Source organism: Peromyscus eremicus, chromosome 6 (genome assembly GCF_949786415.1).
Source record: "Peromyscus eremicus chromosome 6, PerEre_H2_v1, whole genome shotgun sequence".
Classification (NCBI taxonomy): Eukaryota; Metazoa; Chordata; class Mammalia; order Rodentia; family Cricetidae; genus Peromyscus; species Peromyscus eremicus.
This window is the reverse complement of record NC_081421.1, coordinates 122,148,884-122,172,152: the sequence shown is the minus strand read 5'-3', so window position 1 is coordinate 122,172,152 and position 23,269 is coordinate 122,148,884. Positions and strand designations below refer to the sequence as shown.

The 23,269-nt window shown below is 38.0% G+C and overlaps 1 protein-coding gene across 1 annotated transcript in view; it reads right to left on the bottom strand.

Moving 5' to 3' along the window:
- Nucleotides 1–21,697, bottom strand: part of Adgrl4 (adhesion G protein-coupled receptor L4) — a 94,342-nt gene extending 72,645 nt beyond the window's left edge. The window contains exons 1-2 of the mRNA XM_059265048.1: nucleotides 21,570–21,697; nucleotides 20,126–20,275 (exon numbers count right to left, since the gene is read on the bottom strand). Coding sequence (XP_059121031.1) covers nucleotides 20,126–20,275; nucleotides 21,570–21,591 — 172 coding nt within the window. The 5' untranslated portion in view covers nucleotides 21,592–21,697. The remainder of the gene's footprint in view (nucleotides 1–20,125; nucleotides 20,276–21,569) is intronic.
- Between the last annotated feature and the right edge of the window lie 1,572 nt (nucleotides 21,698–23,269).

The following is a 23,269-nucleotide window of genomic DNA, read 5'->3' as shown; positions in this document are numbered from 1 at the left end:
AAAATCCTGAAATACAAAGACTTCAGAGGCAGAGGCAGGGCAATCAGGAATTGAAAGAGAGTCTGAGCTACATAGAAAGACCCATGTTAAACAAAACAAGACAATACACAACACAACAACAAAACAGAATGAAAACAAGTAACAAAAAGTAAATATTCTGCTTACAAAGATACTTTGCAGTCTTAACTGGATTTATATTTTCCATCCAGGGATTTATTAAAAAGGTTTCTATGTTATTAGTTGGCCTTTCCTTAGTATAAAATTCCTGAAACAGATGATTTTTCAGAGAGGACAGCTTTCTCTGAGCTCACAGTTTCGGGGGCTGATGAGCATGGTGCCTGCTACAGCACCCTTCTGCTCCAATTCCCTCACTGCAGTCAAATCAAGACACACAGGAAGTGAGTGAGAGAATGGAGTTCCCAGGCCTCTTCCAAGGACATGACCCAATGGCTAAAGACCTCCCATCAGATCCTACCTCCCTCACTGACACTCTGAGGAAAAATCAAGCCTCAAGTCACCACAGACTCTCAGGAAACACAACTAATCACAAAAGAACACCAAATCCATGGCAGTTTCTAAGAAATTACGGTAGGTTCAAATGCCATGGTTAAATACTTGGTCATCTTGAACTGATGTTTAAACCATAACTCAGAAATGGTGCTGAAGTGGAAGTGTTTTAGCATGTTTTGGCTCAGATCTGTCTTTCCCAGGGATAAGAAATCACACTGGAAAAGTCAGACAGCTTCTAACCACTCCTCTGTTGAGTTCTTGTCAAGGCCTTTGAGTTATTTCAAACACTGAAGACCCTATGAATGTGGTCTTATCACACTGTCTTATGCTTCCGTGATGTTTCTCCCCACATTTAAAAGTGTGACAGGGGATTTTATACACCAACTGGGAAGCACAATTGTGGCTAGTAATTAATCCTTCCACTGTACAAAAAAATTTACCTCTCATTTTCCAAGAATCATCTTGATACACACACACACACACACACACACACACACACACACACACACTCATATATTCTAATGCCATTTGTGTGAGCATATGCTGAGGCTTTGTCAAACTTTCAAAGTAACGCTTTAAGAAGGTTTCATAAACAGACATACATATCATCTCTCTATCCATCATTTATCTTCATTTTTAATTTTTTTTTTCAAGACAGGGTTTCTCTGTGTAGCTTTGATGCCTATCCTGGATCTCTCTCTGTAGACCAGGCTGGCCTCAAACTCACAGAGATCCGCCTGGCTCTGCCTCCCGAGTGCTGGGATTAAAGGCATGTGCCACCACCATCTGGAATCATTTTTAAATTTTTACATTTGTATTAATTTTTCATGTGTGTATTTGAATACATATGAACACCCTATAGATATAGAAGTCAGAGGGCAATTCGTGGGAGTCAGTTATCTACCATGTATATCCTGGGTATTGAACTCAGGCTGTTAAGCTTGTTGACAAGCACCTTTACTCACTGAGCCCTTTAGTTAGGCTTCCTCCTGTATTTCTATTAAAGACTTGCTTTATTTTCGTGTGTGTGTGTGTGTGTGTGTGTGTGTGTGTGTGTGTGTGTGTGCATATATGCAAGCTTTGAATTCCTTGGGACTGAAATTTTGGGTGATTGTGAGCTGCCCAGCATGAGTTCTGGAAATCAAACTTGAATCTTCTGCAAGAGCAGTGAATGCTCTTAAGCACTGAGCCATCTCTCCAACTGCAAACCTTCCTTCATGTATTTTCTACAAGCTAACTTCCATTAGAGATTTTTGGGCACTAAACACAAATATTTAGAATTTTTAAACAGGTTTTTTTTTTAAGTTTTCATGTAACCTTATTTATTTCAATCAATAAAACATATAAAGGGTATTAGTATGTGTGGTAGTTAATTTTAATAAATAATCATTACAAATTAACTAATTGCTGAAAATTCACACTTGTTCTTTAAGATTTATTTTTATTTTTAGTATGTGTGTTTGTTATGGGTAGATGCTCATTAATGCTGGTGCCTGCAGAGGCCAGACTTGCCAAGTCCCCTGGAGCTAGAGTTAGATTACCTTTGTCTGACTCCCAACATGGTGCTGGGATCTGAACTTGAGTACAGTGGCAGAGTAATATGTGCTCTTAACTACTGAGCTATCTCTCCAGTCACAAATTTATACTATTTAAACATGTATTTCACTGTAGTTTAGATCTCTCATTAAGGATCAGGCCTTCAATGCTACAGCACTGTTTTTCCTGATTCCTTAACTAATTGATATGTATATACACATACACGCACACACATATAAAATTTGGATTAACATTATATATATTTAATGTAATTATATAATACACTATAATATGTAATATAGCAGATGATTATTGACATCAATGCAATTATATACGATTTAGGAGAAATTAGTTTCCAGATATTTCTTTGTAAAACTGCTTTGCCTTCAAATGCAGGCTTCCACCATACTAATCAGGTAATCCAAACAGAGAAAATGTAAAGAAACTCACTCTTCAGAGAAAGGTAACTAATAGTCAAATAGCTTTTTTTAAATTGCCTTTGGCCATAAGAAGCATAAATTGTAACTTGAGAATTGACAGGTTGTCGCTGTACATAAATGGAAGTGAACATGTGTGTTGTTCTTTGGGGAAGGCAGGGAAACGTCTCCTTGTTGTGTGATGACACTAACTTTGAAGCTTGTGGCCCAGTCTACTTAGCTCAGTGGAGTGAGAAGACAAAGTATGTGCTTAAAAACACTTTTGATGAATGAAGGCACCATGGGAATAGGAAGAAGCAGAGTGCTAGGGAGGTCCCCAGGAATCCACAAAGATGACTCCACCATAGACTGCTGGCAATGGTTGAGAGGGTGCCTGAGCTGACCTACTCTGGTGATTGGATGGCTGAATACCCTATCTGTCATCATAGAACCCTCATCCCGTGACTGATGGAAGCAGATGCAGAGGCCAGGTCCCAAGCAGAGGTCCAGGATTCCAATCGAAGAAAGAGAGGAGGGATTCTATGAGCAAGAGATGTCTAGACCATGATTGGAAAAAGTACAGAGACAACTAGCCAAACTAGTGGATACACATGAACTGTGGACCAATAGCTAAGGAGCCCCCATGGTACTGGACTAGGCCATCTGGATAAGCGAGACAGTTGTTTGGCTTGAACTGTTTGGGGGGCCCCCAGGCAGTGGGACTGGGACCTGTCCCTGGTGCATGAGCCGGGTTTTTGGAGCCTGGTGCCTATGGTGAGACACTTTTCTCAGCCTTGGTGCAGGGAGGAGGGGACTGGACCTGCCTCAATGGAGTGTACTGGGCTCTGCTGACTCCCCATGTGAGACCTTGCCTTGGAGGAGGTGGGAATGGGAGTGGGTTGGGTGGGAAGCCTGGGAGCTGGGAGGAGGGAGGACAGGGGAATCTGTAGTTGATATGTAAAATAAATAGAAAATCTCTTAATAAAAAAAAAACACTTTAGACAGTAAGTAACTGGCAAACTTACATGAACAACAGTCTTAATTTATTGAGAGCTTTCCATAGGACCATTTTAATTAAGTGTCTAATTTGTATTATCTTCTTTAATCTTCAAAAATGACTTTGATATTGACAAAATTGTGTATATTCAATAGATGTAGGCACTGAAAAATTCTAGGATGAGGATTCAATCCCACAGATGGCTTCCTTAGAGGTTCTGCTTTTCACAGTGCACTGTAATTCATCTTTTTACAGATTAGAGGACAGTTTCATCAGGCTTCAATCAATTTGGGCTGTAATCATACTTTCTAAGTCTAAGGTACTGAAGCTCGTATTTCAGTGGAGTGTCTCACCATGGAATTCACCATCTGAAACCTGCCATGTCTATACAGTAGCCATTGTTTCTTCTTTATGCTATTGTCTGCCCTTGATGTCCTGCTTCTGAACACTGATCATAACTCAAACCTTAGTTTTAAATGCCAATGAATGAACAATTTCGTTAATAAAGGAACGTATATCAAGATATTAGAAGCAGTTGTTAGGAATCAATAGCTTCTGGTGAAATTATTTCACTAAAATTTGATAAGATGTAGGTTTTATTATTATTTTTAGCATGATAATGCAGTTTGTACTATGCATTAGGAATAGAATAACAAATTGGGAATTGTGATGATATTGTGTTCCCCAAAATACTGTGCACCCTAAGAAACTTATCTGGGGTCAGAGAACAGAACAGCCACTAGATACAGAGGCCAGAAATTGGTGGCACACACACCTTTAATCCTAGCATTCCTAAGGCATAGATCCATCCAGATCTCTGTGAGTTTTAAGCCACACTGTAAACAGCCAGGCATAGTGACTCACGCCTTTATTCCCAGGAAGTGAGACTTTAATCCCAGGAAGTGATGGCAGAAAGCAGAAAGGTATATAAGGCATGGAAACCAAGAACTAGCCTGGTTAAGCTTTTAGGCTTTTGAGCAGCAGTTCAGCTGAGATTCATTCTGGATGAGGACTCAGAGGCTTCCAGTCTGAAGAAACAGGATCAGCTGAGGAATTGGCGAGGTGAGGTGGCTGTGGCTGGCTCTGCTTCTCTGATCTTCCAGCATTCACTCCAATAACTGGCATTGGGTTTGGTTTTATTAATAAGACTCTTTAAGATTCATGCTACAGGGAACCCTTAATAGCTTTTACTGCAATTATTTCACTGGAATTTGGTCATATTTGGGCCTTTTGTGTTTTTTTTTTTTTTTTCCAGCATAGTAGTGCAGTTTGTTCTATGGTTACTCTCTGAAACTCTCCCTCTCTTTCTTCCCCCTTCTCTCCTTCAATTTCTTCCTTCCTTTCCATTTATTATTAGTGTGATTATGCAAGTGTGTGTGTGTGTGTGTGTGTGTGTGTGTGTGTGTGTGTGTATGTGCATGCAGTGTACATACTTGGGGGCATGCATACAATGGTGGGCATGTGTAGAGATCATTAACAAGCTCACAGAGTTTTTCTGCATTGCCCTGGGCTCAAGTAGTCAGGAATACAGAGCAAGCACTGTTATTGGGTGAATCATTTTGGTAGTCCTTTTCTTCCTTTTTTGAGACAGGGTCCCACACTGTAGCTCAGGCTGCTTTGGAACTTACTGTGTGTTCCAGGCTGGCCTCCAACTCACAGCAATCCCCCTGCCTCAGTGTCCTGCGTGCTGAGATTACAAGCATGATTTATCATGCCCACAGTGTCTAAAGCTTTTCTTAAATTCAGACTCACTCTGTGCTTGTTGATTCGTCAGGCAGCCATCTGAATTTTTCCAAAGGATAAGTATAAAGGGATTGTTGACTATAAAACAACAATTAATGTATCTACTGAAAAATTTCAGACATGCTTGTGTCCTAATGAACCGAAATTCAAAGTCCAAAACACACTTTACTGATCATTCTCCTCCACATGGTGTTCCATTACAGAGCTGCTGCAATGAACATAACATTAGTTGAACAAACATCTCAGCCTAATCAAGCATCTGCTCGCCGTCCCACTTTGCGGAGCTGCAGAGATCTGCCGCACTTTCTTTAGTATTCTCAATGGGTTTCTGTGTTTATAAAGGTCCAGAAATAATCTCAGAATTTCTTCTCCATATGGTGCCAGGAAAATTGGCATAAGATTCTTTCTGACAGAAAGCATATATGGCTCTCTTATTTCAGAATATCAAAAGTTTGCCACAAAGGCAAAACTATCAAACAAATGTTAAAAACCACCCTCCACTTAATCTTATCACACTGATTTAGGTCCTGCATGTGTCAATTTTAGTGCAATGGAAACAAACAAAAGTCTGTGTATCCTTCTCTACTTTAAGGCCTACTTGCTAAGCACGACTTCAATTGAAATTTTAGTATTAATTTCTTCAAGACACAGGCTGTATTCTTGTTTGGCAGAGGGCCAGAACACGAAGTCATTCTGTGGACATGATCTATGTTTTGGTACTGATTACATACACAAAAGAGACAAAGAGAATAGATGTGGATGGTTATTGAACAGATAACTGGCTCAGTCATTTAGCCTAAAGAATCTCATGGATAATATGTGTTACAGTTTCACAACTGCCTCAAACTTCTGAAATGATTTTACCCTGTGTAAGTGAAACCAGAATCAAAACCTGTTGAAGCATCTAGTACACAAAGAACGTAGACAAGTACATACTAAATTCTACATTTCAAACTTGCAAGTACACACACTCTACCATCTTTAAAAGTGTATTATGAAAGTGAATGACTAAAACTGATGTCACTTTTACTATGTCTGAATACAGTCATCAGCAAATACTTCTGTGTATGACTTAATGAATAGAAGATTTAAGATATGTTGAGCCAGGCATAGTAGTGAGCACCTCTAATTCTGGGATCTAGGAGGCTGAAGTAGAACTATATGTTTGAGACAAGCCTGGAATACACAATGAGTTCTAGTTCAGCCTGAGTTACAGTGTGAAACTGTCTCAAAAACAAACAAGAAGCAAGCAAGCAAAAAATCAAGAACATATATTAAAGCTAAAGTATTAGAAAATATAAAATAGTATAACCTTTGATGATGTCATTCTTAAGTTTCAATATTGATTGGAAACTAGACGGAGTGCACGTTGTATAAAAGCCAGGCGGCATTAGGCAGTAGTGAGCATTGGCTTGGGCAGTGTCCTGGTAGTAAAGTTTGCTTCCTTATATGGTAATGAAGAGATTTAACTTCGGAGCTCAATATGAAGCAATAATATGGTTCCAAGTACATATGGTCCCTTTAACCTGGTCGAGACACATTGCCAGATACTTCAATTAATGTGCACCAGGGTCACAAAATCCATTTCTTATCAGCCAAAAACACTCATGCAGTAAATTTTATTTTCAAACCCCAATCTCTAAATTGAATCTGTGTACCTAAAAACTAGAGCACAGAAGCCTAGTCATTGGGTTTTCTCCCCGATAGCATCTTCAGAAATGGCACACGGCTTTGTATGCTATATTTAGCTACAATATTTGGTTAGATTCTCATCGTCCCAGAAAAAGTCACCATCTCTGTCCATGGCAATAACAGACCCAAGCGTTAATTTCCTCCTGAGTCTAGGGACAAGGTTTGAACTCTCCTGACATTCTCTCTCACAGCAATGGTAATTTATTTGGGGACTTTAAAACAATTGTAACATGGATCTATGAGCCTGTATACTAATTCACATTTCTTAGTGGTATAAATTATGTATCTGAACACAAGATTGTAGAAAAAAATCTTGTTAATATGGAAAATAGCATTACCATGCAGTAAATCCCAGGAGAAGCGATGTTTCAGGAGTGGGGCTTGTCTGACCAACGCCACTCAAGATAATCACATTTTTAATGAAAATTCTTTGACTTGAATATTAAATACTATCATCTATTACACCCGGGTGCTGGAACACTCTCCCTGTATTCCAGGTGTTATAAACACAGTTTTGTTTTTTTGTTTTTCTTTTCTGTATAACCTCCTTCTCATCATGGTGGTTTCAATCCAGAGCCTCTACCTGTGGCCAGAGGGAATGGACCAAATATTTAATTAACCCAGTCAAAACGTTGAACCAGTCTTGCTTAAGGATTTAATTTTCAGAAAAATCACAATCTCTACACTAAAAAAAGTATGCTTTTATCCATTTTTAAGAGCAGCCCAAATGTTATGCACATTTATGTCCCTGTTATATAATGTGTGATATACCATGGAATCTTCTCATGAAACCAACTAGAAAATTATTAAAATCCAATATAATGTCAGACCAAGAATTGGATGTTTCATAAAAAGGAGAACATAAAATTGTTTCACAATCATGAAAAAAATTCAGAGATATTTACAATTTTTAAACTTATCCCTTGCCATCCTCCTGAACCAGTAACCTTGTAGTTGATTATATCTCTGCTAAATAGAATGGAATAAAACCATTTTTAGAGGAAAGGAGTCTGAGGTGGCATACTTATGGAGTATACAAATACAACTTTGTATTTAAATAACTTTTGAGGGTGGCAATAGAAGTTCTTTTTATAAGTTTTATATTTTGTCAAGAATCACATAAAATGACTTGAAGTTGTAGAGAGAAAGAATGTCTCATTTCTCCCCAACATATTTGTGTTCATTTTTTCCATTCAGTCAAACTTATAATTGGGTAGGAACATAAAATATTTTAGTAACTAATTATAACAAAATCAAGTTTTTCACACTGCACATATTAATGTAAAAAAGTAAAACCTGATCTTTGGTAGTTTCTTAGAAATAAACAAAGCTATATGTTAAGTTGTATTTATAAAAGGTTGGGTATAGAAAGGAGGGAAGGGTATTAACTCTATGAACAATACAGGAAGTTCTTTTTATAACTAAAGAAAAACTTTCAAAGCTATTTGCAAATTAGAAACAAAAGGCTCATTTTTTTTAAGTGCCAATGATTTCGTGCTTCTTAGAACTGTGAAAAAAAATCAGGTTGATAACAGAAAATCAAGCAAGAAAAAAATAATCATTTTGATCCTTGGGCTTCTCAAAAGACAAAGGCCAGGGCTCCCTTCCTCAAACACAAGATCCTAGCAAGACCTGAGTGTCAACAGTGCAGCTGCCTGTGCCAATGCTAACTGGTCACTAACCTCTGAAGAAGTTTCCAAAGCAACAAATTAAAACTCAGGCTTGCCTGATTGATCACTCAAAATGAAACAGGAAAACAAAAAAATCAACCTGAAATTTTGTGCTTCCTTTGATTATTTTTTTATATATAATCTTCAATTGACTATACTGAGTATTTCTTTCTAGTCAAATATTTGTGTTGAAATTACATATCAGAGACTCTCTATTTATACAATTATTAGATAGTGAATAAAATTTAACAAAGTTAAGTACTGGACTAAAATAGAAATTCCATTCATGGTGCTCCGTGGTACTCTTTTGTTTTTAGTGTGTGTGTGTGTGTGTGTGTGTGTGTGTGTGTGTGTGTGTTCATATCCATGCTAGGATATGTGTGCATCTCTGTGTCAGCATACACAGGATAGAGGCTTACATGGAGTCTTTTTCTTGATAGCCCTTCACCTTATTTGATATCTCTTCCTCATTCTTTTCCATGCTTCCATAATGACTCATGAGGGTGCTGGGAATCTAAATTCAAGTCCCCATGCTTGTGCTGCAGGCACTTTACCCACTGGGCCACCTCGCTAGCTCACTATTCACAATGTCTTAGCAAATTCCATATGTGAAAGGCACCAGGTCCTCTGCATATATGTTATGGCTGCCAGCTTGGTGTTTTTGTGGGACGCCTAACAGTGGGAGCAGGTGTATAGCTGACTCTTTTGCCTGCTCTTGGGACTCTTTTCCTCCTATTGGGTTGCCTTGTCCAGCCGTGATATGAGGTTTTCACCTTGTCTTATTGTATCCTGTTTTGTCCTGTTTGGCTGTCATCTCTTGAAAGCCTGCTCTTTTCTGAAGAGGAAAAGGGTGGGGAGAGTGCATTTGGGGGGAGTGGAGGGGAAAGGAGCTAAGAGGAGTGAGTGGGGGGAAATAGTGCTTGGGATGTATTATATGAGAGAAGAATCTATTTTCAATTAAAAAAGAGAAAGGAATAGCAATATGGGAAGGCATTGTTTACAGGTGAAGCATGTTATAGATTGACAAGACATTTTGTTAGTTTCTAAGAACACAAACAAGAAAGAAAAAGTCACCAGGGTTTTTAGTCACTACTGAAATGCACAGACATTCTGGAAACGCACTTCAAAATGTATTGATCTAAAACAAAATGAAATCGCTATGACATGAAAAAAAACTGTAATTCATAATAAATAGAATATTTTAGTCTTACAAAGAAATTGACTTATGAGTTGTGCCTTAGACAATGAATATTAGTTTATACTATTCCCAATATTGAAATAACTCGGTTTCTACCATGAATGCTAACTGATCAATCTGTCTCATTCACTGTGCCTGATACAAAGATATGTGTATGTGAGACAATACCTATTGCCTTACATATGCACACATTCCACAAAGGGTAAACTCACAATTGCAGGTGATGATAACTATATTTCCATAAGTAGGTAGAAAATTACAAAAATCTGCTTTGCTAATTTATTTGTTTTTATTATTCAGAGATGCTAATGCAGTACGTGTTTCAGTTATCTTATTATATTTAGTAGCTTACATTTTAGTATTGTAACTGTGATATATATAGGAAGAATCTCTAAAGACTGACTCAAAAATTCTTTTACAGGGAGAAGGCAAAGAGTTATCAGCTATACGCTAGCCTCGGCTGATTTACAGCACATGCCTGGTGATGATGAGAGATGATCTGAGGTTACATAGGGCTGATCAGAAAGTAGCATCTGTACCTGGGGCCTTAAGTGAGGAGGACATGGTACAAGAAGATGAAAATGTCTTTTGCATTGGCCATGCCAGCTCCAAAGTTTAGCTAAAACAATACTCAGTGATATATGCATGAATTTTATATTTCTGTCATCTCTATTCTGTGTGCTGGCTATTTTCATGGGACAAGAAACCCAGGAGTGGGAGACTGTAGTTTTAATCTTCTGGTATTTTACTGTTATCACTATACAGTATGGTGCAGTGTGCACGTGAAGGTCAGAAAACAGAACTGGTTCTCTCCTTCAGTCATGGGTTCTGGAGTTTTAACTCAGGATGTTAGTCATCCATGGAAAGCATTTTCCCACTGCTCTACCTCCCAAAGCCTCTTTACTGTTTCTAAACACACTATGCAATACTGGAATTTCACCAGCTGATTGCCTTCACGTCCTTGATACTGCAGAGGGATGTGAAGAGAATCTAGATGTAAGAAGGTGAGAGACACGCCAGGTTTAGGACATATCACCTGAGGATGTATTTGGTATGCCCACTCATTCATATTTTGACACCTATTCCATTTTTCGCAGTTTAGATGCAAAATTGGTTAAGATTTTCTCGAGCATATTTATATTTAACATTTTCCCTTGAAACTGTTCCCATTTTATTTCTCAGGCTGTTTTCCTATTTATTTCCTTTTGGTATTGTCTTTTCTTCAGTGACTGGTTATGGTTCAATGATGGTTACATGTTCAGTTATAGAGTAATGTGATATTACATATAACTTGGCTCAGATCTTTTTCTATGAGCCATAATAGCCTGTTTAATATAAGAAAATTCACAGAGTGTACATGATGGGGGAATAGCTTTCATTTCTCTGCATTATTCCAGTATCATAGGTGGTAAGAAAGCACAAATTTGGCATCAGTTTCCACCAACAAGGGCTCCAATCATCACCAGAAGATGATTAAGTTTCCTTTGGGAGCATTCATTTGGTTTTATCTGGGCTAATCAATGGTAGATGACAGTCTCCGATGTATGTAGCTTTTGGAAAATGGTGTATTATCCAATCTAGACACCTAGATTTCTACTGCATTTACTGAAAAGTGAAGAGTGCCATTGCTACAAGGGCAGTTTATCGTCTTGAGGCACTAATCTTTGTGTGCAGCCAGTGGGCCCTTCAGAGCCTCCGTGAGTTGAGTCTTCAGTTTTAGACATCTCATGTTCCCCTGTGAGTTCTACAGTGTGAAGCTCCTGGACTTCCAGGAGTGTATGGAAAATAGGTAAACACTTACACTTCGTTTATGACTTTTACTAATGCGGTAAAAGTTATAAACATTGTTTAGTTCCATTAACTTATGCTGTCAGTTTATACTTTCAATTCACTGAGACTATTGTGGGTGGGATAAAGTTGGTGAGGGCTATGCTAGAATTAAAACTATTTACTTTTACTTCAGTGAGATTTAATTTCCTTATTTGTGAGCCTACCTCATTCAGTAGTTTGAAGATTGTCTAAAGTGACTGTTGGAATATGTTTTCCCTATCAAATTACTTATCTATAAATTGGGATAATACTAGCTCATATTTCTGAGAGTTATTTTGAGAACTGAATCCATGAATATGTGTGAAGTCTTTTGAGTAGGGTATAACTTGTAGAAAACATTAAAGTTAACATCAGTGTATCACCAGTTTTGTTAAGCTGTGATCCTGAAACAATTTGAGCATTATAAAGATTAACTCATGTAGAAGAGAAAATATATAGTAAAATAAAGAATAAAATATGTGTGATTTAGTATCACGCTTTAAGTAGGCTACAGGTAACTGACATTCACAGAACAAAGGAAATGTCACCAATTATCCAAAATAAAGTGGGATCATTAAAGAATCCAAGAACAATAGAACTGTGACACAAAGCAGAAATCTGGATGAGGTTATTTGATGATATTGGAGGCATTATATTTTTTAAAAAATGTATTTACATCTGGTAGAGGTCTAGTATCCAAAATATATAAAGAACTAAGAAAACTAGATATGAAAAAATAAATAACACGATTAGAAAATGGGATACAGACCTATACAGTTAATTCCTAGAAGAGAAAACCCGAATTATTGAGAAACACAAAAGTATTTAGCATTTTTAGTCACCAGGAAATGCAAATCAAAACTATTTTGAGATTTAACCTTATACCACAAGAATGGCTAAGATCAATAAAACAAGTGACAGCTCATGTAAGGATGTGGAGCAAGGGGGACACTCATCTACTGCTGATGGGACTGAAAACTTGTACAGCCACTATGGAAATCACTGTGTTCCCCAGAAAACTGGGAATAGATCTACTTCAATATCCAGCTAATCCATTCTTAGGCATATACTCAAAGGATGCTTCATCCTACCAAGAGACACTTCCTCCATTGTTTACCTATTCATAATAGACAGAAACTGGAAACACCTCAGAAGAATGGACAAAAAAATTCTTCATTTATACAATGGAGTATTATTACTCAGTCATCAAAAATAAAATCATGAAAATTTCAAGTAAATGGATGGTACCAGAAAAAAAATCAGCCTGAGTAAGTTAATCCATATTAAGAAAGAAAAATATGGTTTGTATTTGCTTTTATGTGGATATTAGCAGTTAAGTCAATGATAAGCAAGCTTACAATTTATAGAATCACAGAGGTTATGTACGTGTAATGTGTAATTACATTACATGTGTAATGTAATGTGTAATCACAGAGTAATGGAATAGGGGAGGGGCAGATAGATCTCATTAGGAAAGGGAAATAGAATAGATAGGGATGAATGAGAGAGGCATGGAACAGGAGGATCAAATGGGGAGAGGTGGGTGAGGGAGGGAACACAGGGAGAGGCAGCTAAAATTAAGAGCTATTGGAGGGATACTATGGAAACCTAATACAGAATAGAATATTCCTAAAATATATACCCATATGAAGGCAATTTAACTGAAATCACCAAATAATGAGGGAGACACAGCTCCAGTGGCCACTTCTTGTCACTAAATGAAGCTTCTGGTCCCAGGACTGCATAACATCCAATTGAGTTGTTGGCCAAAGGAGTCCAAGGAAAATCCCCAAACAATCCAAGCTGTTGTCAAAATTATAGGTTGCTCTCCACAAACTGATTGCAAGGCCCCATTGCTGAAGATAACACCTAAACAATACATTGAACATGGAGAAATTGAACTGATGCCCACATAGAGCCTTCACCCCTACGTGCTAGCATCATTGATATAGGAAGGTACTCCACAGTCTCCAAAAGAGAAATGTAAACATCAAGCCAGCCACCAATTCTTTAATCTACAATGGTGTCATGGCTACAAGATATGCTGTGGCAATGATGGCACAAATCTTGTGGGAATAACAAATCAATATATGATTTTGCTTAAGGCATATTCTATGAGAAGGAACCTATACCTAATGCTGCTTGGTTGACCAAGAACTTGAGACTATATAGCCCAAGGTCTTTGTTTAAAAAAAGTAGCAATAAAATAACTCCTATGACATTCTGTTATACTCATAGATCAGTACCTTGCTCATTCAGCATCAGAGAAACTTCCTCCTGCAGCAGATGGGAACCAATGCAGATACCCATAGGCAAACATTACCCAAAAAATGAGAGACCTTGGAACACTCAGCCTTTAAAGGGATGTCTCTATCTAATCCTTCCCTTCAGAGCCCAAGGAATCATCCAGAAAAGAGGCAAAAAGAGTGTAAGAGCCAGAGGGGATGGAAGACAACAAGAAAACAAGACCCTCTAAATCAATACGCTCAAAGTACATATGAACTCACAGAGGCAGAGGCAGTGTGCACACCCTGCATATTTCTGTACTGGATTCTTTATGTATATATTATAGCTTCCAGTTTAGTGCTTCTACGGGATTCATGAGTGTGCAAATGAGTGGTCTCCACTTCTTGTGTCTTCTCTTGAACTGTTTTCCTTCTGCTAGTTTGTATTGTACAATTTTGATGTATTATTTTTGTTTTATCATATCATATCATATCATATCATATCATATTATATTATATTATTATCCCTTAGTAGCTTATTTGTTTTGAAATGAGAGACTAAAAATAAGTGGATCTGGATGGGAGGGGAGGAGCTAAGTGGACTAGATGGAGGGGAACTGTTCAGGATATATTATGTGAGAAAAATATGTATTTTCAATAAAAGGGTAAAGAGTATGGATGTTTGCCCACATGTATGTGTGTTCCACCTGTGTGCCATGGACTGGGGAGATGGATCAGTAGTCAAGAGCATGTCTTACTCTTGCCTAGGACTTAGGTTCAGTTCCCAGTACTCACATGACAACTCACATTCTGTAACTCTAGTTCCAGTGTCTCGGACACCCTCCTCTGGCTTCCTGAGGCACTGCAATCACACATGCACATACACAGAAGTAGACAAACTGTCACACACATTAAAAATATCTTTTTAAAGAAAGGAAAAAAGGAAGGTAGGACAAGAGAGTAGAAGAACGAAAAATGGGAAGATGGGGAGGAGGAAGATAAGAGGAACTGAGGGAAGAATAGGTGTCAAGAACAGCTCAACTTTCTGCTGAAGTTCTAAGTTTCCCACAAATACAATTAACATTTCTTTTATTTTATTCCAGCAGGAATTATGCTTGTGCCTTGGACTGAATACTCCTTCCATATTCTGATTCCATGGATTATTTCATCTCAATCCTTAGAAAGCTCCTGTAACATTATTTGTATACCTTTGCTGGTGTCATATTGCTCTTCACATTATGATAGCATTCTTCCAGTAGAGTTCTATAAGCATCAGTGTGCTCCTTAGATAATGATGAAAACTCATTTTATAACTTATTTATTTTTTAATACATTCATTTGTTATGTGTGCATGTGTAGGAACAAGTGGCCACAGAGTCTGTGGGAAGGTCAGAAGACAACTTGCTAGAGACAGTAAGTTATTTCCTTATTTTGTCCACCACATGGGTCCTGGGGATGAGACTCATGTCATTGACCTTGGTGATAGGCTCCTTTACCAGTGGAGCCCTCTTGCTTGCCATGAATGCTGCTTTGTGAAGTGTGTCACATTTATAGTACAAACCAGTACTTCCTTGTTTTCCCTGGGTTGTTTGGTGATAGACATGTTCCAAGCTATGAAAAGATGTTTATACATGTGCGCAAGCTGTCCACATTGCATCTTTCCTGACACTTCCTGTCCCCACCTGGGACAAATTGTTTGTCTCATTCAGATTCCATTCAAACCCCAAACATTGCTTTACTTAGTGAATGTTTCTGCCAGGAGGGAGCCAGTCTCTCACATCCATTTTCACACTTACACAAGCCCTATATTGTATAAGTGTTGTTTAGACATACTACAGAAAATCCATATGCACTAAACCTTCTCCTATTACTTGCTTTTCACACTTTCCTCCTTATTTCACAGTGACTATTCTCTTCTTTCCTATACCTACAATAGTGGTGCACCAAAGTGCAACCAAAAGTGTGTTAAAATGCATAATTAATAGCAATATAGATAGCAAAACTAAGAAATCCTGTGTTAGGATTAAATAGTTTCATGAGCCTTTTTATTGTACACTAAAATTTGTATACATATTTCTTCCTTTCTGAAAGTAATCTCAAATGTCTAGGCAATACTAAATTTCAAATAAACTATGACCATTATCTCCATATGTCTATTAAATATCTAATTTCTGCTCAAAGGTATTGCTCTCTAGACCTACCCTTAAAGACTCTGCTAGCCTAATTATGTCAACTGGTTAAGAATATGTTTGCATTCTTTCGCTGTCATTGTTAGAAAGTCTCTGTCCCAGGGTCTGGGTACTGTCTCTACCAACTATTCTTACATAATATGGAGATCACATTTCCATGGCTCTTTTTTTCTTGTGCACAAAAAGCTGTGGCATGGTGCTTAATAAATGTTAGTATGATCAGTTATAGTGGAACATGGAGGTCAAAATAGTACCTATTCTTTATGTTTAAAAAAAAAATCTACCTTAAACCTGAACATGAATGGGGTAGAAGTACATTACCTGTGATGTGTTGCACAAACATATAGTTCTGATGTTTATACAGGTTTCTACAATGATTCATTGTCATACATTTGCTTACTCTACCATATAGGTTAATCTTTTTAATACACAAAATTTATTGTGTAACTCAGTTACTTTTAGAATTTCTAATGTCTCTTCTTTGCTAATCAAATTATATTCATAGTATCAACATCCTGACTGGCCCTCCAGTTAATGTATTCTACCATCATGCATGAAGTACTTGGAGCTTCTGAAAAACTTCAGATATGTTCAACTTCTAGTCTTGTTTACTGCTTTTTGTCATTTAGTTTATTCCAATGAAAAAGAGAGTTACATTACAGAAATTGTCCAGATTCTTTATTGGTCAATATTGTGCATTTGCCTGCTTTCTCATTGCTACTTTGGACATCTTGACAAATAGAATTTACTTTTCTATTATTAGCCTCAATGTCATTTTGACTTGTCATACTTCTACATTCTACAGATTCACTTTATAGCACCACTTCAAAACCATTTAACAGATATTTAACTGCTCCACTACATACTTTCTACGCCAAAGACAATCGCTTATTTATATTTTCAGTCTAGGGCCATGGGGATATTCCTAGCCATCTACCCATGACTAATGAAGTCATAGAACTTAGAGGAAAACCTATCATTGCTACTCCCTTATACAAGTAAAATTTCTTCCTGCATTCTAAATACTTATCCTTTTACCCACTAGTAAATATAGCTCTTAACCTTCATGAATGAAGCTTCTTTTGAAGCATATGGAGACAATTACAGCCACAGATGGTTAAAATGCAGAGAACAACTCACCATGGGGTGCACAACTTAAGTGGATACACCTACAACATAACTCCTACACCCAAAGCTCAGATAAAACACAAAAGAGCAAACAGAAAGCTTGTAAGAGCCAGAGGACTAGAATGTCTGCTGAGAGACTGTGCCTTCCATATAGGACCGAAAGGCTGCATCTATGAAATTTCAGCAATATGGTAGACTATACAGAATTTGAAAAATGTCAATATCAGTTGACATGCCAATATGGATGAAAGAACACTCACAAGGCCCTATTCCTACATGGAGAGCTACAGTCGATTAATGACGACTGACAGAGGGACAATTAAACTTCCCTAGGTGGGAGTAAACTTAGTTGATTATACATTACCAAGTGGTCAGCCATAAAAACATGTACATGCAAGCAACACTAAGTGGGCTGAATTCAGGAAGATTATATGTATGTATGTATGTATGTATGTATGTATATATATATATATATGTATGTATGTATTAATATTTAAAGAAAAAGTTACAGCTGTTGAATAGGACAACATTGGTAAAGCAATTTTTTCACCACTTCTTGGCTGCATCCCTTGATCTGTTCTCCAAAGATAAAAGGGATCTTTAACAGGGGAGGCATTGTAGTAACTCATGCCTTAGAATCAATGTGCAATAGTTATTATCAGTCTCAGTGAGGATAGTGATGAGGATAATGATGATAAAGGTGACCAATGACTACCTGTCAAGTAACAAGTTGATTAGGTAAGATTAATTTATTATTGCTAAATCTTGTTTGTTTAGAACCATGTAAGCCATATTCTGTGTGACTTGTTTAAAATGGACTTTTGTCATACAGTTTGTGGGAGTGAGTTATCACCAAAACATGTATCTGGTATTTTTAAAATAAAATCAAAATTCTGTATTGATTATGATGAGGATAGTTATGATACTGGGAAAAAAAAACAACTTCTAATTTTAAATCACTTGGCATCTTTATAGCTTAAATCTTATCCAGACATTTCTTGCTGACATGGTGCCAAGCTTGCAAAGACACATAAGAAATATGAGATATATCTATTTAGAGATAAAAAATCCAACAAAACCATCTTCATAGTCAACCTATAATCTACACTTTTCAGTAACTGAAAATGTAATGCTTTAAGTTTGATTCTAAAGAACATATTAGCATACCTGCTGAAAAGATGTTGAAAAGAGGAAAATCACTCTTTAGCACTTTTAGAAGACATTACAAACTCAGACGATGACTGCTGAATCAAGTGAACACGAAACTTTCTTTAAATAGAAATGGCATTTAACTTAACGAGTTTTTTAAAAAGAAATATTTTCCATTACCATTTGTGTTCAGAGTGAGAAAAAATTGCAAGTCACAGTTCCTTCTGGTTTTATTTTTTTTCTTTCAACAGTAAATATTTTCTTTCTTTCAGGCAGTGGAAGCATAGACAACACTGTGTATCAGAACTTATATTTTTCAAAGAAGTCCTGAAAGTCATGATTATCAGCTCATTGGTTGTCAAAGGCCCAAACCAAAAATCTGTTGACATTAATGATGATAATCATGACAGTAAAAGTATCTAAATCACAGAAAGGCAATGGTGTCTGTTAGTGCTATAGAACAATTTGTAAGATTAGTGGGAAAGCATGCTGATATATTGGAAGCAATATTTTGAAGGTCATTCAGCTATCAGCTTGCCTTCATGCTATTCAATTAAATACACACTAAAAAAATCTGTGATTATTTATGGAAAGCAGTTTGTAGTGCTTGTAGAATAGTATATTACAAACTCTGGCTAGATGTAAGAACAGAAATGGCTGATCTAATGCACCATTAAGCAAACTGCATCTTTGCTGTACATTTTTTAAGCATTAAACTAATTATGATGAGGTTTGAATTTTACTATATGCTGCATATTTAATCTTTTTAAGAGCCTATCAAGTTGAATCACGAGACACAACTTGTTTATGCTATAAGCAACAACATGCAATATTAACAAAGCACAATATCCTAGCTTAATTAGAAAAAGTCCATGTGTTTTTAAATACATTTAGAAGTATAACGCCACATAGCTCTAATGCGAACTTAGTATTTAATTATATTTGAAACTAATTTATATGGCTTGCAACATTTTTTCCCCTTTTCCATCTCTCTGTACAGAATGTTCCACTAATGATCTACTTAAAAGTAGCCTCTGTTGAGGATCATGGGAAACAAGAAAGAGGAAGTGAGTCTTGTTAGCAGGGAGAAACACTGGCTGAGGTGATCACAGGGTGGAACTCTGTTCAGTTGTATTACCAGGTGGCATTCGTTCATACTATCCAATCAATTCTCTGAACTGCATCTTACAAAGACCTTTCCCACCAGGCTCCGTCTGGGCTCCACCATGACATTCTACAGCAGAATCTACTCAGAGAAGAATCTGCTTTAAAATTCCCTTCACTTCTCCTTCCTTCCTTCTTTCCATACTTCTAACCCTCTGTCTTCCCATTTCTCTCTTTTCTGTAGCTTTTCCTTGCTCTCTATACCTCACTCTCCTTTTGTCTTTTCTTATGAGAGGATCTGTATTGGGCAGGCTGCCCCCAAACCTGCTATCTTTCTGTTTGTCCTTTCACAAAGCATTCTGATTACAAGTGTGCACCACCACAACACAATTCTCTTTCCTACGCTTAACATCAAACTTGAAACTAAGTAGTTAACTACTACAGAAAACACCCAAGGAACACACATGTCGGTATCGACTGGGCTGTGGGAACTTTCAGGGCTATTAACTCTCTTTTTTTGTGCTTGGACGTTCTGGCTTAATGACAGAGCAAGGTTTAACTTTCAAAATAAAAAATATGATGGATAATCAATATCAATATTAGAAATGCATTTTGACATAGGAAATTCATGCTTGTTGAGCAGTTAACTTTCTTTTTTAGATTCATATGAGCTTCACAGCACAGGTGAAGTAAGAGAACAGAGAAGAGTCATGCAGAACTGAATCCATGAGCAGATCAAAAGAGATCAAGACTATTTACCTTCACAAATCGTGACGCCATTTCCAGAGAACCCCACACTGCAGAAGCAGGCTTCCACACCATTGTGAATTTCACATTTGGCATTTGGGAGACACGGTGTCTTGGTGCAATTTTGTGTGTAGCAACAATTCAACAAAGTGGAGAAACCCACTAAATAAAATCAAGACATAGATCTTGTCAAAAACAAGAGACTTCCCATCCTTGTGTTAAAGATCAACACCCACAAATGCGCTTATTTCTCTTCATCTAGAAAGGTGAATTATGAAAATTTCCCAGTGACTCATTAATTAAATCATAGAAGAAAAGTGACTAAGCCTAAAGATTAAGGAGTGTATCATGTAAATTTCATAGAACTAAAACATAATGGGGAATCCAGCTTTATAATAAAATCTATGAGGTTATCCAGTTCTGAAAACTCAGTATCTCTTGTCACTGAAGTGAAGTGCTTACTTGCAAAGGTGTTTCCTGACTGCAAAGCAATTTCCCTTCTCCTGCTCTGGGAGTTACCTTCTCCCTCCAGAAATCAAGGTAAATTGAGTATCTGGATCTGCACAAACTAAAATCTTTTATTTTTAAGATGTTACTTGTCATATCTAGGAGGAGAAGAAACGCATGTCCCTTCCCATCTGCTAGTCTTCTGGCAATTGTCGTTCTGCCCTTTTCATGACAAAAATGCCTTTTCTGGTATCTTGTATTAAGAAAAATTAAAACAAAATTCAACATACTGTTCTACAATTGATCTCTCAGCCACAGAACACCTGCTCAACATGACAAACAAAACTATGTTTGAAGACTGTTAGGAAACGATAAGCGAAATCATAGAGTGTTTCTTTTTTATTCTCTTGTTCCAAGCCCACTTAAGAGCAAGCTTGGGCCGGAACAGGGATGAATCACAAAGCCATTGTTTCGAAAACAGTTATCTTGGATAAATTGTCCTTATCTGGTACCTAGAGATTTTTACACAGTCAATTCGAAATCCCAGCCCTTTATAAGACTATATGTACTTCTTAAACCTGGATTAATTTGCCTTCAAAGAAGTGATTTATTATCTCTCCCCATGCATCACCAAAACAGGGTTTTAAATGAACCCAAAGTCCAGGCAGGCAGTAGCCTTAAAATGTCAGGAAGTCTCTCTCTCAAGTATTTGTGGTTTAGATTTCCCAAGTTTCTTGGAGGCGATCACAAGAAAGGTCAAAGTCTGAGACTTCGAAGACTTTCGAGATTTCTCCAGGAAGAATAAATAGGTAAAAGCTCTGGGTCGTAAGGAGCAAGATCCAGAGTGGAAAGGCCAAGCAGAAAAACATCCTGTGAAAGCCCAAGTCTGTTTTCCTTGGAGACCTTGCCAGACACACTTAACACTTGAACCCCAGCTGGTGAAAAGTCTCCTTCCCTGCTTCCCTGCAGGTGGGCGCTCTGCAGCCTCCCAGGCCCAGCCCATACTCACCTAGAAGCGGGAGGAGTCTCATTGGAAGCCACGGGGCTGGCGCTGAGGGTTTGAGGCTGGAGTGCGGGTCTGTCCGGGAGCTGGCCAGGCGCGGCCAGGGTCCCGCTCAGTCCCCTGTGACGCACAGCTTCCTCCTGTCACTTTCCGGCCTCTTTTGTGTGAATATGTACACAGCCCTGAGTCTGCAGGCCATGTCCGGCGCCAGGCCCCTTTACCCAAACAGCCTGGGCTCCATTCCCAGGCTGTGGCCACAAATTCCCTATAGGATTACAGCTGGGACTCTGATGTGGCTTCGCATTGCTCCAGGAGCAGCCACCAGAGTGTCCTCAAAGCTTGTGCTCACATATCTCACAGACCTATTGGGAGCTCTGTCTGGGATAGTGTCCAGAAGAGAGCACTCACGTTGCAGAGGGCCTCTGACTCCTCTTCTGTTCACTGATAGCTGTCCTAAGGAAAAGGGGCTAAGATGGCAACCAGAGTCCACCCTCTCTGCAGCACTTTGTCAGTGCTCAGGTTTTACCTGATGGGAGATCAAGGACCCAGGAGTAAAACTGTGGCTAAAGAAAGAGTGAAAAGTAAAAACACAAATAATAATAAAGGTCAAGTTTTCAGCTAAAAAATGTGGAAGCACAAAACGTTCTTTTCTCTTTTGGAACTAAATATGGAATACGATTCACCACTGCACCCCCTCAACTCATCACACCCCCAGGACAATCTGTGCATCGTACTCAACTTTTTTGTTTTAATTGTTTGTACACGAGTCCATTATGTGAGTGACTGTCTGTCAGGTTGGAGAATAGAAACGGAAGAAAGATAATAAGACCCAGAGATGGCCGATGACTCAAAGGAAACAGCGTCTTCAAGACGCAACAAGACTGACACACATGTGAACTCACGTATGTGACAGCATGCATAAGACCTGCACAGGTTCAAACCAAACTCTGGACGTTAAGTCCCACCCCTAAACAAAAAGCTATTTGCAAATGATTCCTGCTGGGAAAGGGAAAATCCGTTTTTTCCAATGAAGTATCACTAAGGTATATCAACCACAGTCCAAGGCAGGCCCCATACTCAAGAGCTGCCTACACAAAAAGACTATACACTATTTTATGGGCTTTTTGTTTAGCTTTGTTTTGGTATTTTTTGTCTTATGAGGTTTTAAAATTTTTTGACATCAATTTTGTTCTTCTCTCACACATTCTATCCTGACTAGAGTTTCCCCTCCTTGCATTCCTCCTAGTACCCAACAACCTCTCACCCTCCCTCTCCCTCAGAACCACCCCTCCTCCACTTCTCTTGATTTTCATTTGTTTGAGCATGGAAGAGAGGAGAAAATTAGGTTGACTTAATCAGGGCAGAGAGATGGGGAGGATCTGTGAGGAGCTCGAGGAGGGGAAACACGATCAAAATTTCAAACAAATAAATAAATAAATAGAGCAACTCAAACAGAAAAAAAAAATAATTCTAGCTTAAAATATAAAAGTAACTTTCCGACAAACTAATTTATAATAACAGAAAGTAGACACGCATTTGCCTGAGATTGGGACAAGCGGGCCGGGCTGCAAAAAGGTGCACTGGGTATCCTCTACTGAACTGGAGATGACGTGAATGTGTGTGACTGACAACGTTTATCGAGAGGTGTACTTAAACTCAGTGCGCCCTACTGTGTGCAAGTTGAAGAAATGGTCTGTGTGAAGTGG